This window comes from Heptranchias perlo, chromosome 34, assembly GCF_035084215.1.
Source record: "Heptranchias perlo isolate sHepPer1 chromosome 34, sHepPer1.hap1, whole genome shotgun sequence".
Lineage (NCBI taxonomy): Eukaryota > Metazoa > Chordata > Chondrichthyes > Hexanchiformes > Hexanchidae > Heptranchias > Heptranchias perlo.
The window spans coordinates 15,494,109-15,507,454 of NC_090358.1; the positions used below are offsets into that span (position 1 = coordinate 15,494,109).

The window sequence follows — 13,346 nt, forward strand, 5'->3', positions numbered from 1 at the left end:
TAATTTGTACAACAACAATCTAATTTTAAGAGTGACTGCCTGATGGCTCCTAATTACATTCAACTTTGGTAGAAAATCCGAACAGTTCTGCAATAGGTGGAAGAGCAAGATACTGGTTGTGTCTACACTATTTCAGTCACTGTTTACTAGAGCTGACACAAATATTAATTTATCGAAGTTGACTGTTCAACCTCTCCTCAGACCGAACAATTGATTATTCAAACCAGTAATAAAATGCAGTCAAATAAAAGAAGTTTGATGCTATTGCACTAATGGAGAACTACTGCTATCTGGCTGGCAGTGACTGCTGCTCTGACTCTTCCCCATGCTTTGGGTGCCATTTTTACTGCATCATTAGGTACACATTCAGGATCCTTCATATGTGATGATGTTAAAAGACACAAATTCACATGTATGCAAATAATCAAGTGTGAAAACCAAAAACTATCTATAATTGTTATTTTCAACCAGTTGAGTCTGACTAGTCAGCAATAGGCCTACTGCCTACCATAACTGGAATCTATGACCATGCTCGTCAAACAAACCAAAATCCTATGAAAATCCCCTTTCACTGACAAGTGTTAAAACAGGGACTGGCTTATTTAGCTCTGGTACTCAAATCAATTCTAGCCCACTGTAAATTAATAAATCAAAACTAAACAGTCTTATTTTCAGAGGAGAAACTTGAATATCATACAAAGATAATAAAAAGCAACTGCTGGAAATCAAATAAAAGCAGGAAATGCTGTAAACACAGCATGTCTGTCAGCAACTGGAAAGATAGGTCAATGTTTTGGGAGAGGTCTCTGTCAGAAACCAGCTCTAATGAAAAATCGAACCTGAAATGTTAACCGACGGAACGGCTGTGCATTTTCAGTTTTTGTTCAGGAATCTCACAAAAGTTCAGTGATGGACAAATTATAATAAAAAAGAATCAGTAACATTTGTTAGCTTGAGTATAGATTTATATCAGAGCTTGTCTGCGTGCAAACATTTTTTTCATTACGCCTCTGTGAAGTGCTTTGGGGCATTGTCGACATTAAAGCACTATATAAATGCAAGTTGTTGATGTTAAAAACAACCATGTGAGAAGGAAATGTAAAAAAAACTGGAAAAAAAAATCTATTTTTCTTAAAAGCAAACGTCTAACTATTTATGGGTACCAGATTGCTACAGCATACACTTCAGAATCAATTCTACTTCACATATGAATTATTTGGTTGATTTAAAGTCACAAAACTTTGTGACTTTAAAACAGTGTGTGTAGTATTTGTTACAGCAATGTTTAAAACAGATTGTCTACCTGAAGGCCACAGATAAACATAGTACATCGTGGCGTGTCATGCAGACCTAGAAAGTTCTAGATTTGAGCTAAGGCAACTGAAATTTTGTATCAGCCACTATATATCCTGCAGAAAAGTATGGATACTTGGACATTGAGCCAGGTCAGGATTCAACTTGGACTGTGATGACCCTCCCTGTTCCTGAAATGGTGGAATTCTTTGCTGACAGTCACTGTCCAGGTTCACACATGAATAAAGACTACTTGGGTGCAGTATCGAAGGGCCCATGGGACAGTATCTCAGCATGAGTGACTGCTCCAGAAGAGAGGTTAAGAGTTAGTATGTTCATGCAAAAATTTGTGTACTGCACATTCAGAACTAAATCATACGTAGCATAAACTAACTGATAATTATACACAACAGTATAGAGATACTTTATTTTTTTACCTTAGCAGTTAGTGTACACAAATAAAAACCTAGCTTTACAACAATCTTATATTAAGCATTAGCTACTACAAGTTAAGCTTATAAACATTAACTGCATTACACTATCAAGAATTTTAACAGGGTCTTGGAAGTCCATTCTCGTGTAGTTTCTTTCAGACTTAACTATAATTTAATAATCCCAAACTTTTTTCAAATTATATATTTTAAAATGTTCATACATGCAACATCATTTCAAAGCATAAATACTTGATAAAAATGATCTGAATAATAAAAACATACAAAAAAAATAAACGAATATGTTGCAATTCAAGTCTTGACAGACCACTTTGAAGCATATACTATCAGCACCAAATTTAAACTTGTATTGACCATCCTCCAAGCTAACTAAACCTTGTTTAATTAAATACTAAAATTGGAAAACATAAGCAATGCACACAGAATGTTCCCCTTTTCTGCTCCTTTATGAAGTACACTGCAGCGTACTCAATCAATCAACACAGACAATTCAATTGCTGCTGAGAATCCTACATCACTCCCTGGCAACCACCACCTACATACTTAAGGCAACCCGCTTATAATTTTCACTGCGAAATGCAAAAAAAATATAAGATTTCGAAAGAAAAGACTTATAGGAGATTACAGACGGGATTCAAACTTCTCCCCCCACCTCCCCAGCAACTGCTATGGAGTAAAATGTGCGGAGGGGTCATACTCAAGCGTACAAACGTCAGCAGCTCGAAATGCGCTGACCAGGCCGGGACTTTATAATCACTTTTTAACCAGCCGGGAATTGGGTTAAAATAAAATAAAAACGACGACTAACAAAAAAAAAAGGAGCTTACCGAAGCTTTACTGTAAGGTGCTGCCAGTCGCGCATTATTTCCACTGGGCCTTATTCAGACATTTCTTTGAGGAATTAGCCTCTTGTTTACAGAAGCCCCCAAACGACGAAGCTCGCTCCACAGTCTAGGGAGACTCGCGCGAGCGTTGCTCAATGCATCGGACGGGGCAGCTCCATCTTTACGACAGAGCGAGCTTTTCCTTTTACGACACCGGCTTTGTTTGCCGTTCCAAAATGCGTAAATATCGCCGGTAATGCCGAATGTATCTACCTCAAAAAGCGTCCTTCTTTTTGTATGTATAATCAAATAGACGGAAATAGGCTATTGTAATCCGATATTATATTCCGAGTACCATTTTAAAAGCTGCTTTTATTTGTCTATAAACATGGGGGGGGGGGGGGGGGGTTGTACGGCGCATGCGTAGTTTCGCCAGCTTTGGAGCAATGTTCGGTATTTGTTGCTTGCAATCAAAGATTGGCTATCGTACCAGAATAGGCGTTAAAATGTTCGTTTTTACTTTAAATAGAGTTTTGCTGTAATTCAAAACGAAATTGTGACATCAATGTTTATACCACTAAATGTTTTAAAATAAACACAGAAAATGCTGAAAACACTCAGCAGGTCAGAGCATCTGTGGAGAGCTAACATTTCAGGTCAATGACCTTTCATCAGAACTGTTTACCCACTGTCCTCTCTCTTTTAAATACAACGCAACCAGGGAACTCAGCGCTATTGCTTTAAATCACCTATAAAATATGTTTAATAATGGAATAAATTGTGTTGACGGCCTTCCAATTCACGGCAGTTTGGGGGGGGGGAGCTAAAAGCCCAGTCCTCGGAGAGCCTTATTACCCCCGAGAAGCTCGTCCTTTCCGCCTTCATTTTATCCTTTCCCTAACCCCCACGCTCCGAACTAAACGCTGTTCCCGTTTACCTCCCATTCGGCTCTGGAACCAAGGCCGCGACTCCACTACTTTGCGGCAGCTTTTCGCATCCGGGCCTCTGCGAGAGGGCGGGGCCTGGCTTGAAACCGCCTGAGCTCGGTCGGTGGAGACGCGTAAAATGGCCGCCACTCCCAGCGCCGCTGAGGCACGGCGTATTATAGACTTGCGTGTCGTAGATCTCAAATCAGAACTCAAACGGCGGAATTTAGACATAAGTGGTGTTAAAACGGTTCTGATCGCAAGGTTGAAACAGGTGCGAGAAGCCTACAGTGAAGTGAAGGGAGGGGGAACAGGGAGACCTGGGGCCGCGGTTTGCCGCCGCCGCCACCTTTAGTGGGCCTTGGTCGAAGCCTACCTCCACATCTTAGTGGCTGCTGTTGTAAATGGGTTTAATGTTTCACTGAGTCGACACAAATAGATCACAGCGAATTAAATTTCCTCTTGTGGATGAAAAATGCTTGAGACCTGTTTTGTGCTGACAGATCGGGTGATTCCCGGTTGCAGAAAACATTATAGTGCATAAGGTTCCAATGTGAGCAGTTCACATGTAACAAAAAATAAAAGATCAGGTAACGTCGGTTAATGAGGAACGTTTGCCTATTTTATCAGGTTTTAATGCGATAATATACGGGCAGAATCTGTCTTTCTTATTTTTAAATAGGCGGTTAACTGACGCCTTTTAGGGATGTTTACTTGGCCGTTTAAGGATTTGAGTTTTTTTTAAATTACGTTTTAACGACCAAAAAACTGTACATTTTCTGCGAGACCAAATGAATGTAATACCGTTTAAAAGGGAAACGTTGTTATTCCTTGTTAAGTATATATTTATGTGTCTTAGAACCGTCGAATAAAGTAACCGTGTTTCTTTGTTATTAATTAGTAATTTATTTACTTTGTTGATAGTTTGTAAGGATATATATAATTCTGTTTGATGACCAAAGCTGAATGCAATTCATGTAGTCCTGGTTGGTACTAAAAGAAATTTTCCACGGTTTAGTTGCCGGATTAGTGCAGAGTTTTAGATTGCGGTTTATCCAAGTACAAATTTAGTGTTTAGAAAAATCACATGGTTGAAAAGTGATGTTTGTAGTCTTTCAAATGAATCATAGTTGCAGATGAGAATATTTAAGAAGGTGAAGACAGCAGTATTTGCTTGGGGTATGAATTTTTGTGAAGTGCCATGATATACAACCTCAGAAATTTACAGCTTTAGTAAACTATTTTCCAGTTTTAATTAATTTTCACTTTCAGTTTCCACTGTATAAATTGATGATTTAGAAGTTGTTTAAAAAAACACATACATTTTACTTTACCGAAACAGGCTATAGAAGAGGAGGGAGGAGATCCTGATAACGTGCAGCTTTTTTCAGATACGCCTTCAAAGAAAACAGCTAAAAGCAAAGGTATTGCTTTTTCTAACATTTTTGTACAATTTTGCAAGAAGCTGCCAGTTTTCTTAATAGCATATCTTTTTGTACTTTCTGGCCCAAAATGTTGGTTGAGCCGCAAGTTTTGTATTTGTCTCTTCGCTGTTTTGAAATTTAGTTCATAATTTTAAAATTTATATAAAAAAATAAATCTTGGGATGTGGGCGTCGCTGGCAGGGCCAGTATTTATTGTCTATCCCCAATTACCCTTAAGGTGGTGATGGGCCACCTTCTTGAACTGCTGCATTGTATGTGATGAAGGTACTCCCACAATACTGTTAGGTCGGGAGTTTCAGGGTTTTGATCCAGCAATGGCGAAGGGATGGCAATATATGTCCAAGTCAACATGCTGTGTGACTTGGAGGGGAATTTTGAGGTGATGTTCCCATGCATCTGTTGCCCTGGACCTTCTAGGTGGTGGAGGTCATGGGTTTGGGAGGTGCTGCTGAGGAAGCCTTGCTGAGTTCCTGTAGTGCATCCTGTAGATAGCACACACTGCAGACATGGTGGATGAGATGTGGACTTCTTTGTCCTGGATGGTGTTGAGGTTCTTGAGTGGTTGCAGCTGTAACAACATTCAGGCAAGTGGAGAGTATTCCTTCACGCTCCTGACGTGCTTTGTAGGCGGTGGAGAGGCTTTGGCGAGTCAGGAAGTGAGCCTTTGACCTGCTCTAGTAGCCATTGGCAGTTACGTGGCGAGTCAATGGTGACCCCCAGGATGTTGATGGTGGAGGACTCAATGATGGTAATACCATTAAATGTTATGGGGAGGTGGTTAAGCTCTCACTTGTTGGAGATGGTCGTTGCCCGGCACCTCTGTGGTGTAAATGTTACTTGCCACTTATCAGCTCAAGTCTGCATATTGTCCAGGTCTTGCTGCATGTGGGAATGGACTGCTTCATTGTCTGAGGAATTGTGAATGAAGCTTAACACTCTGTCATCATCAGCAAACAGCCCACTTCTGACCTTTATGATGGAGGGGAGGTCGTTGATGAAGCAGCTGAAGATTGTTGGCCCGAGGACGCTGCCCTGCAGAACTCCTGCAGTGATGTGCTGGGGCGGGATATGATTGTCCTTCAACAGACACAACTTTCTTCCTTTGTGCTTGGTATGACTCCAGTCACTGGAGTCTTTTTCTCCTGATTTCCATTGAATTTTAGTTTTACTAGGACTCTTTGATGCCATACGCAATTGAATGCTGTCTTGATGTTTAGAGCTGTCACTCGGCTCACCTCTGGAATTCAGCTCTTGTGACCCACGTTTGGACCAAGTCTGTAATGAGGTCTGAAGCCGGATGGTCCTTCCAGAACTCAAACTGAGCATCATTGAGGAGGTTATTGGTGAGTAATTGCTGCTTGATAGCGCTGTCGGTGACTGACTGACTCTTTCCATCACTTTGCTGATGATTGGGAGTAGTCTGAGCGATAATTGGCCAGGTTAGATTTGTCCAATTTTTTATGGACAGGACACACTTAGAGAATTTTCCACATTGGTGGATGCCATTGTTGTAGTTGTGTTAGATCAGCTTCACTTGGGGATCGTCTAGGTCTACAGCACTACAGGTGGGCTGTTGTCAGGACCTGTAGCCATCGCTGTATTCAGTTTTTTGCTGTCACGTGGAGTGAATCGCATTGCCTAAAGACTGGCATCTGTGCTGGTGGCCTCAGAAGGAGGCCGCAAAGGACCATTCACTCTTGACTGAAGATGGTTGCAAACGCTTCAGACTTGTCTTTTGTCCTCGTGTTGGGCTCCGCCATCGCTGAGGATGGAGCTGTTCATTGAGCCTCCTCTCGTTCGTTGTCCGCTACTGCTCATGACTAGATGTGGCAGGGTTGTAGAGCTTCAACCAGAAGTTTGGTCAATTGAAGTGTACTGATTAAAGTAGGATAGAACTTTTACAGAACGATAACTTCAAATTAATTTCTATATGCTTTTGAAAGCTTTACTATCAATTAAATATGGTAACATCTTTACAAATGATTTACAGATAAGGATACAGAAGAGAGCAACCAGAATGTTTGAGGGGATGGAGGGATTGGATTATGAGGAACGATTGTATAAATTGGGTATTTTCTCGCTGGAATTGTATTCAAATTAGTATTGATTAATTCAAATGCACATTAGATAGATTTGTTTCAGAAAATAACATTTTGGGATACAGCATATGAATAACATGGTAAGTGAGCATGCTTGAGACGAACAGGTGACTTTGGACATACGCTTCCCAAAGCTGCCCACCAAATGGGGCTTTCCTTGTGTCATGTCTGGGTCTATTTTAGACTAATTGCTAGAGATTGATTGCTATGATTAATTAACAACTCCATTATCGTTGTATCATGCAACTACCGATGGTATGCATTGGTAGAAAGTGAACTAGATGGACCTTGATCTTTTTTCATCTAGCATGTTTACATATTGTGCTGTTAATATTTTGATATTGTAGTGTTTTGTGAAGATAGAGTAGCATCAAATGTAAGTGTAGATTTTTTTCAATGTAGGATTACATGCAGTCCCCCAAATTTTTGTACAAGTCTGATTAACAACAAGTAGATACTTGCACAAGGAGCCACTGTTTGCATTGGATCACATACTAACTATCTCTCATTTTATTTCCTAGGACAATCCAATTCTTTTCCTCCTCCTTCCTGATTGCATCAAACTATAATCTTTGGTCCCCCACAGTTTCCTTTCATTACTCTGGAAAGCCTTTTGAATCTGAGAGTTTTTTTCGCTGTCGACCAGAACAATCAATTCTTGCTTCCCTTGATCACTTTCCTTCCTGCATGGGCTACAGCAGCCTACAAGGTCTCTGCAAAAGGACTGTCACAAATCTGATGAAAATTTCACTGATTTGTACAAGTCACATCATCAAACAAATCTGACCTGTAATACAAGTCAAGGATGAGAAAATGCCATTTAGTAATCAAAGCTTATCCTGACTGTACATTAACTCTCCCATCCTGGTGCTTAACATTTTTTTAATCAAATGATCTAAGTGACCAGAACTATATTCCAAGTAGAAACTTTGTTTCTGCTGAATGTGGCATTTGTACAATGCTTGAAGTTGCACTATAATGTAATTGCATTATAAGGTCTCCTTTTATCGTTTGGTTAAGTGGGATTATAAATGCAATGCTTTGATTTCACCTTGACACAGAAATGCTACTGCATCACTTAAAGGGTCAAAGTGTTTTTCTGTTGAACTGAGGCTTTGCCCAGTTGTAGCTGTGAAGAGACATGCATAATCGAACATTGTTCTGTAAATTAAATCTATTGATGTTTTAAGAAGTGGCCAAGCCAACTACTGCTTGTTTACAAATTGGTTGTACTCAATGAACTTGAAAGATGTGTTCTTCATCTCAATTCCAGAAAGTAACAGGTTCTCATTAGGTGGGCTGTGTTACTAGTACTGTGTTCTCCCATTTGGTGTCTCCTTAGCCCTGAATGTTAACAATGTTTCACAGCATAGCTCTTTATGATGTGGAATCAGAATTTATTTGTTTGACACCAAACCGGTTGTGCAGTGCCAATGTGACTGATCTTCTGAAGACTTCTTCTCACTTGGTAAATTGCTTCAAATAACTTTGTTCCTTCCCTATAATGTACAATTATCGGAGGTGAGACTCTGACAAAGGTTTTGTTTACCCTGTTTAAAAGGGAAGGGATGTCGGTTATTTATGCAAAATATTGGTAATGTCTGAAACTCCTGACTGTCATCTTCTGCTAATCCAGAATATTTTGGTTTTTGTGAAACTTTTTTTTTGTCTAAATGAATCACTTTCTTCCACTCCTGGTGTTTATAAAATCACAAAGCTAAAGTAAAATTTCTCTGAAATACTCAGTTACCATTCCACAAGCTTAAGAGAATACTCTTGAACTCAAAACCATCAAATAAAGAGTTTTGTAATTGCTTTGGAGTATTCAGTAACTGAGAATGTAGAGAACTGACAAACTGTTTTTTGCTAGAATCTTTGTAGTTTGAAAGTTGCAACTGGATTTTATTACACAAAGGGATAACTAAGAGGGATATGCAGTGAACTGCAGTTCAATTGAGTACATAGGTTAAACTGTACTGTTTTATTTTAAGGGAAAAAACAGGATACCGATGAAGCTGGTGGTGATGTCAGCACAGAAGAGGATGGTAATAGCAAGGTAAATACAAAGTTCACTGTCTTTACGTGATGAACAGCTGGACAATGGAAAAGCAATGAGAATTAGGGGCTTCCAGGTGCCTGGTTAGGATCATAGAAAGGTTGCAGCTCAGAAGGCAGCCATTCGACCCATCGAGTCCATGCCAGCTCTATGCAAGAGCAATCCAATTAGTCCTACTTCCCGCCCTATCCCCATAGCCCTACACATTTTTTCCTTTCAAGTACTTATCCTGTTCTCTTTTTAAGGCTATGATTGAATCTGCCTCCCCTCCTCCCTGGGCAGTACTTTCCAGATCCTAACCACTCGCTGCATAAAAAAGTTTTTCCTCGTGTCACCTTTTGGTTCTTTTGCCAATCACCTTTAAATCTATGTCCTCTGATTCTTGATCCTTCCGCCAATGGGAATAGTTTCTCTCTATCTAGTCTGTCTAGACCTTCATAATTTTGAATACCTCTATCAAATCTCCTTTCAACCTTCTCTGTTCCAAGGAGAACAACCTCTGCTTCTTCAGTCTATCCACATAACGAAAAGTCCCTCATCCCTAGAATCATTCTAGTAAATCTTTTCTGCACCCTCTCTAAGGCCTTCACGTCTTTCCTAAAGTGCGGCGCCCAGAACTGGACACTATACTCCAGTTGTGGTCGAACCAATGTTTTATTAAGGTTCATCATGACTTCCTTGCTTTTGTACTCTATGCCTCTATTTATAAAGCCCAGGACCCCGTATGCTTTTTTAACCGCTAAACTTGGTTTTAAAAAAAATTTTAGTGATATGTTTCAAGATGCCATGTAATGTAGAATTTGATGGCATACTGAATTTGTGATGAAGAATTTATAGTACTGTTAATTTCAAAGTAAAATGTATGTAAATTTACTACTATTTATAAAATGTGACTGGAGTATACAATACTTTATAGGATCTCAAAGTAAGCATTTAAGAACTCTGTGACACTTCCATTCAGTTTCCTTCCCTTTTCTCTTATCCCCTTCTGAAGGCATTGGCTTTTATTAAGTTACATTGCCAAAGGCACTAGAAGTCTTTCAATATTTTGCCCAAGTGACCATTCTTCGTAAAAGCATACAGTACAGAAAGAAGCCATTCAGTCCATCGTGCCTGTGCCGGCTCTTTAAAAGAGCTCTCCAATTAGTCCCATTCCGCTGCTCTTTCCCCATAGCCATAAAAATGTTTCCTTTTCGAGTATATATCCAATTCCCTTTTGAAAGTTACTGTTGAATCTGCTCCCACCACCCTTGCAGGCAGTGCATTCCAGATCATCATAACCCGCTGTTTTTAAAAAAAAAAAAAAATTCCCCTCATCTCCCCTCTGGTTCTTTTTGCCAATTATCTTAAATCTGCGTCCTCTGGTTATTGAACCTCATCAGTGGAAACAGTTTTTCCCTATCTAGGAACATAGGAACAGGAGTAGGCCATTCAGCCCCTCATGCCTGCTCTGCCATTTGATAAGATCATGGCTGATCTGTGATCTAACTCCATCTACCTGCCTTTGGCCCATATCCCTTAATACCTTTGGTTGCCAAAAAGCTATCTATCTCCGATTTAAATTTAGCAATTGAGCTAGTATCAATTGCCGTTTGCGGAAGAGAGTTCCAAACTTCTACCACCCTTTGTGTGTAGAAATGTTTTCTAATCTCGCTCCTGAAAGGTCTGGCTCTAATTTTTAGACTGTGCCATCTTCTCCTAGAATCCCCAACCAACAGAAGTAGTTTCTCTCTATCCACCCTATCTGTTCCCCTTAATATCTTAAACTTCGATCAGATCACCCCTTAACCTTCTAAACTCTAGAGAATACAACCCCAATTTGTGTAATCTCTCCTCGCAACATAACCCTTGAAGTCCAGGTATCATTCTAGTAAACCTATGCTGCAGTCTCTCTCCAAGGCAATATGTCCTTCCGAAGGTGTGGTGCCCAGAACTGTTCAGTGCTCCAGGTGCGGTCTAACCAGGGTTTTGTATAGCAGCAGCATAACTTCTGCCCCCTTGTACTCTATTCCTCTAGATATAAAGGCCAGCATTCCATTAACCTTATTGATTATTTTCTGCACCTGCTCATGACACTTCAATGATCTATGTACCTGAACCCTTAAGTCCCTTTGGACATCCATTGTTTTTAACTTTTTACCATTTAGGAAGTACCCTGTTGTATCCTTTTTTTGGTCCAAAGTAGGTGACCTCACATTTGCCTACATTGAATTCCATTTGCCACAGTTTTGCCCATTCACCTAATCTATCAATATCGCTTTGTAATTTTATGTTTTCATCTACACTGCTTACAATGCCACCAATCTTTGTGATGTGGAGATGCCGGTGATGGACTGGGGTTGACAATTGTAAACAATTTTACAACACCAAGTTATAGTCCAGCAATTTTATTTTAAATTCACAAGCTTTCGGAGATTTCCTCCTTCCTCAGGCAAACATTTGCCTGAGGAAGGAGGAAATCTCCGAAAGCTTGTGAATTTAAAATAAAATTGCTGGACTATAACTTGGTGTTGTAAAATTGTTTACAACCAATCTTTGTGTCATCGGCAAACTTAGATATGAGACTTTCTATGCTTTCATCTAAGTCGTTAATAAATATTGTGAATAATTGAGGCCCCACGACAGATCCTTGTGGGACTCCACTAGTCACATCCTGCCAATGTGAGTACCTTCCCATTATCCCTACTCTCTGTCGCCTTTTGCTCAGCCAACTTCCTAACCAAGTCCGTACTTTTCCCTCTTCCATGGGCTTCTATCTTAGCTAACAGTCTCTTATGTGGGACTTTATCAAATGCCTTCTGGAAGTCTGTATAAATAACATCCATTGTCATTCTGCTGTCCACTACTTTAGTCACCTCTTCAAAAAATTGAATCAGGTTTGTCAGGCACGACCTGCCTTTCACAAATCCATGCTGGCTCTCAATGATTAACTGAAAATTCTCACGGTGTTCTGTCACCCTATCCTTAATTATAGGCTCCAGCATTTTCCCCATAACAGATGTTAGGCTAACTGGTCTATAATTCCCTGGTTTCCTCTCTCTACTTCATAATGTTGAACACCTCAATTAAATCTCCCCTTAAGCTTCTCTGCTCGAAAGAGGACATTCCCAGCTTCTCTAGTCTCTCCACATAACTGAAGTCCCTCATCCCTGGTACCATACTAAAAAATCTCATCTGCATACTTCAAGGCCTTGACATCCTTCCTAAAGTGTGGTGCCCAGAATTGGACACACTAGTCCAGCTGAGGCCTAACCAGTGATTTATAAAGGTTTAGCATAACTTCTTTGCTTTTGTACTCTGTATTGATAAAGTCAATGATCCTGAATGCTTTTTTTTAACAGCCTTATCAACTTTCCTGCTACTTTTCATATGTGAGGCTAGATAGTGATTCTTGGTGCTATTTTACCATGGAGGGCATTACAAATGAAACCAATTCTGCTTTGTCCAACGAGTCTGTGCATGTAATATAGATAGAGCAGAATTGGGAACCCTCACCCTGTCCCCTTTCTCTTTCCTGGGCCCTGAAGTGAATAGTAACACCCAGCTGCTGCCCTGACTGACATCAAACATGTTAGTAAATCTCCTATGATGCTTATGGTAAGTTAGATAATATGCTGTTTAGCCAGGATGGCTATACCTTGCAATGCACAATGTATTATTGTGTGGTTCAGATGGAGCTGTGTCTTGAAATTCACATAGTTTAACTGCAGTACATAAATGCTGCCTGGGGCCAATCAGAGTTAATTGCTTTTTGGCGACGGAAGCTTTCAGATTTGTACGTCACTTAAAAGTGACGTACAAATTTCCAGGCCAAGTTTTTTTTTAAAAAAGGGCATGAAATCATTGCCGTTCTCTTTTTGAATACTTTTGACATTTTGTGATGCACTCAAAACACGAGATAGATGAAGTGTGTGGTAGGATGGCTTAGTGTGGTGAAGCCTGATGGTTGTAAATTCAAAACCCATAATTGTCTATATTTGAACTTTGTCTCTTGCAAACATTTCTAAACTTGACGAGTATGCTTGGTATTACACTGTGGAGCACATGATCTCTAGTTTTATGGGGAGTCAGGAAGAAAAAAAATTGCTTACGGTCAGGGTTATTCCTCTTCAGATCACTTGGAAGCATTGATGGCAGCCATAGAGATGGTCGTGGACAGACCATTCTTCTGGTTGAGGAGGAAACAACAAGAAGAATTTATCCCTTAAATTAATAAAAGTCAAAATGTCCCTTTTTCAAAGGTTATTTTTT

The 13,346-nt window shown here is 39.9% G+C and overlaps 2 protein-coding genes across 5 annotated transcripts in view; one reads left to right on the forward strand and one right to left on the reverse strand.

Moving 5' to 3' along the window:
* rnf111 (ring finger protein 111) overlaps positions 1–3,688 on the reverse strand; it is a 128,854-nt gene extending 125,166 nt beyond the window's left edge. The window contains exon 1 of one of the 3 annotated variants that reach the window (XM_067971497.1): positions 3,507–3,688. The gene's annotated coding sequence lies outside the window, so the exon portion shown is untranslated. Of the gene's footprint in view, positions 1–2,572; positions 2,754–3,506 lie in introns of those variants that run through there. The other 2 variants (XM_067971496.1, XM_067971499.1) reach the window with 2 other exon arrangements.
* Positions 3,597–13,346, forward strand: part of sltm (SAFB-like, transcription modulator) — a 41,979-nt gene continuing 32,229 nt past the window's right edge. For both annotated transcript variants that reach the window (XM_067971494.1, XM_067971495.1), the window contains exons 1-3: positions 3,597–3,769; positions 4,838–4,919; positions 9,031–9,095. In XM_067971494.1, coding sequence (XP_067827595.1) covers positions 3,635–3,769; positions 4,838–4,919; positions 9,031–9,095 — 282 coding nt within the window. In that variant the 5' untranslated portion in view covers positions 3,597–3,634. The remainder of the gene's footprint in view (positions 3,770–4,837; positions 4,920–9,030; positions 9,096–13,346) is intronic.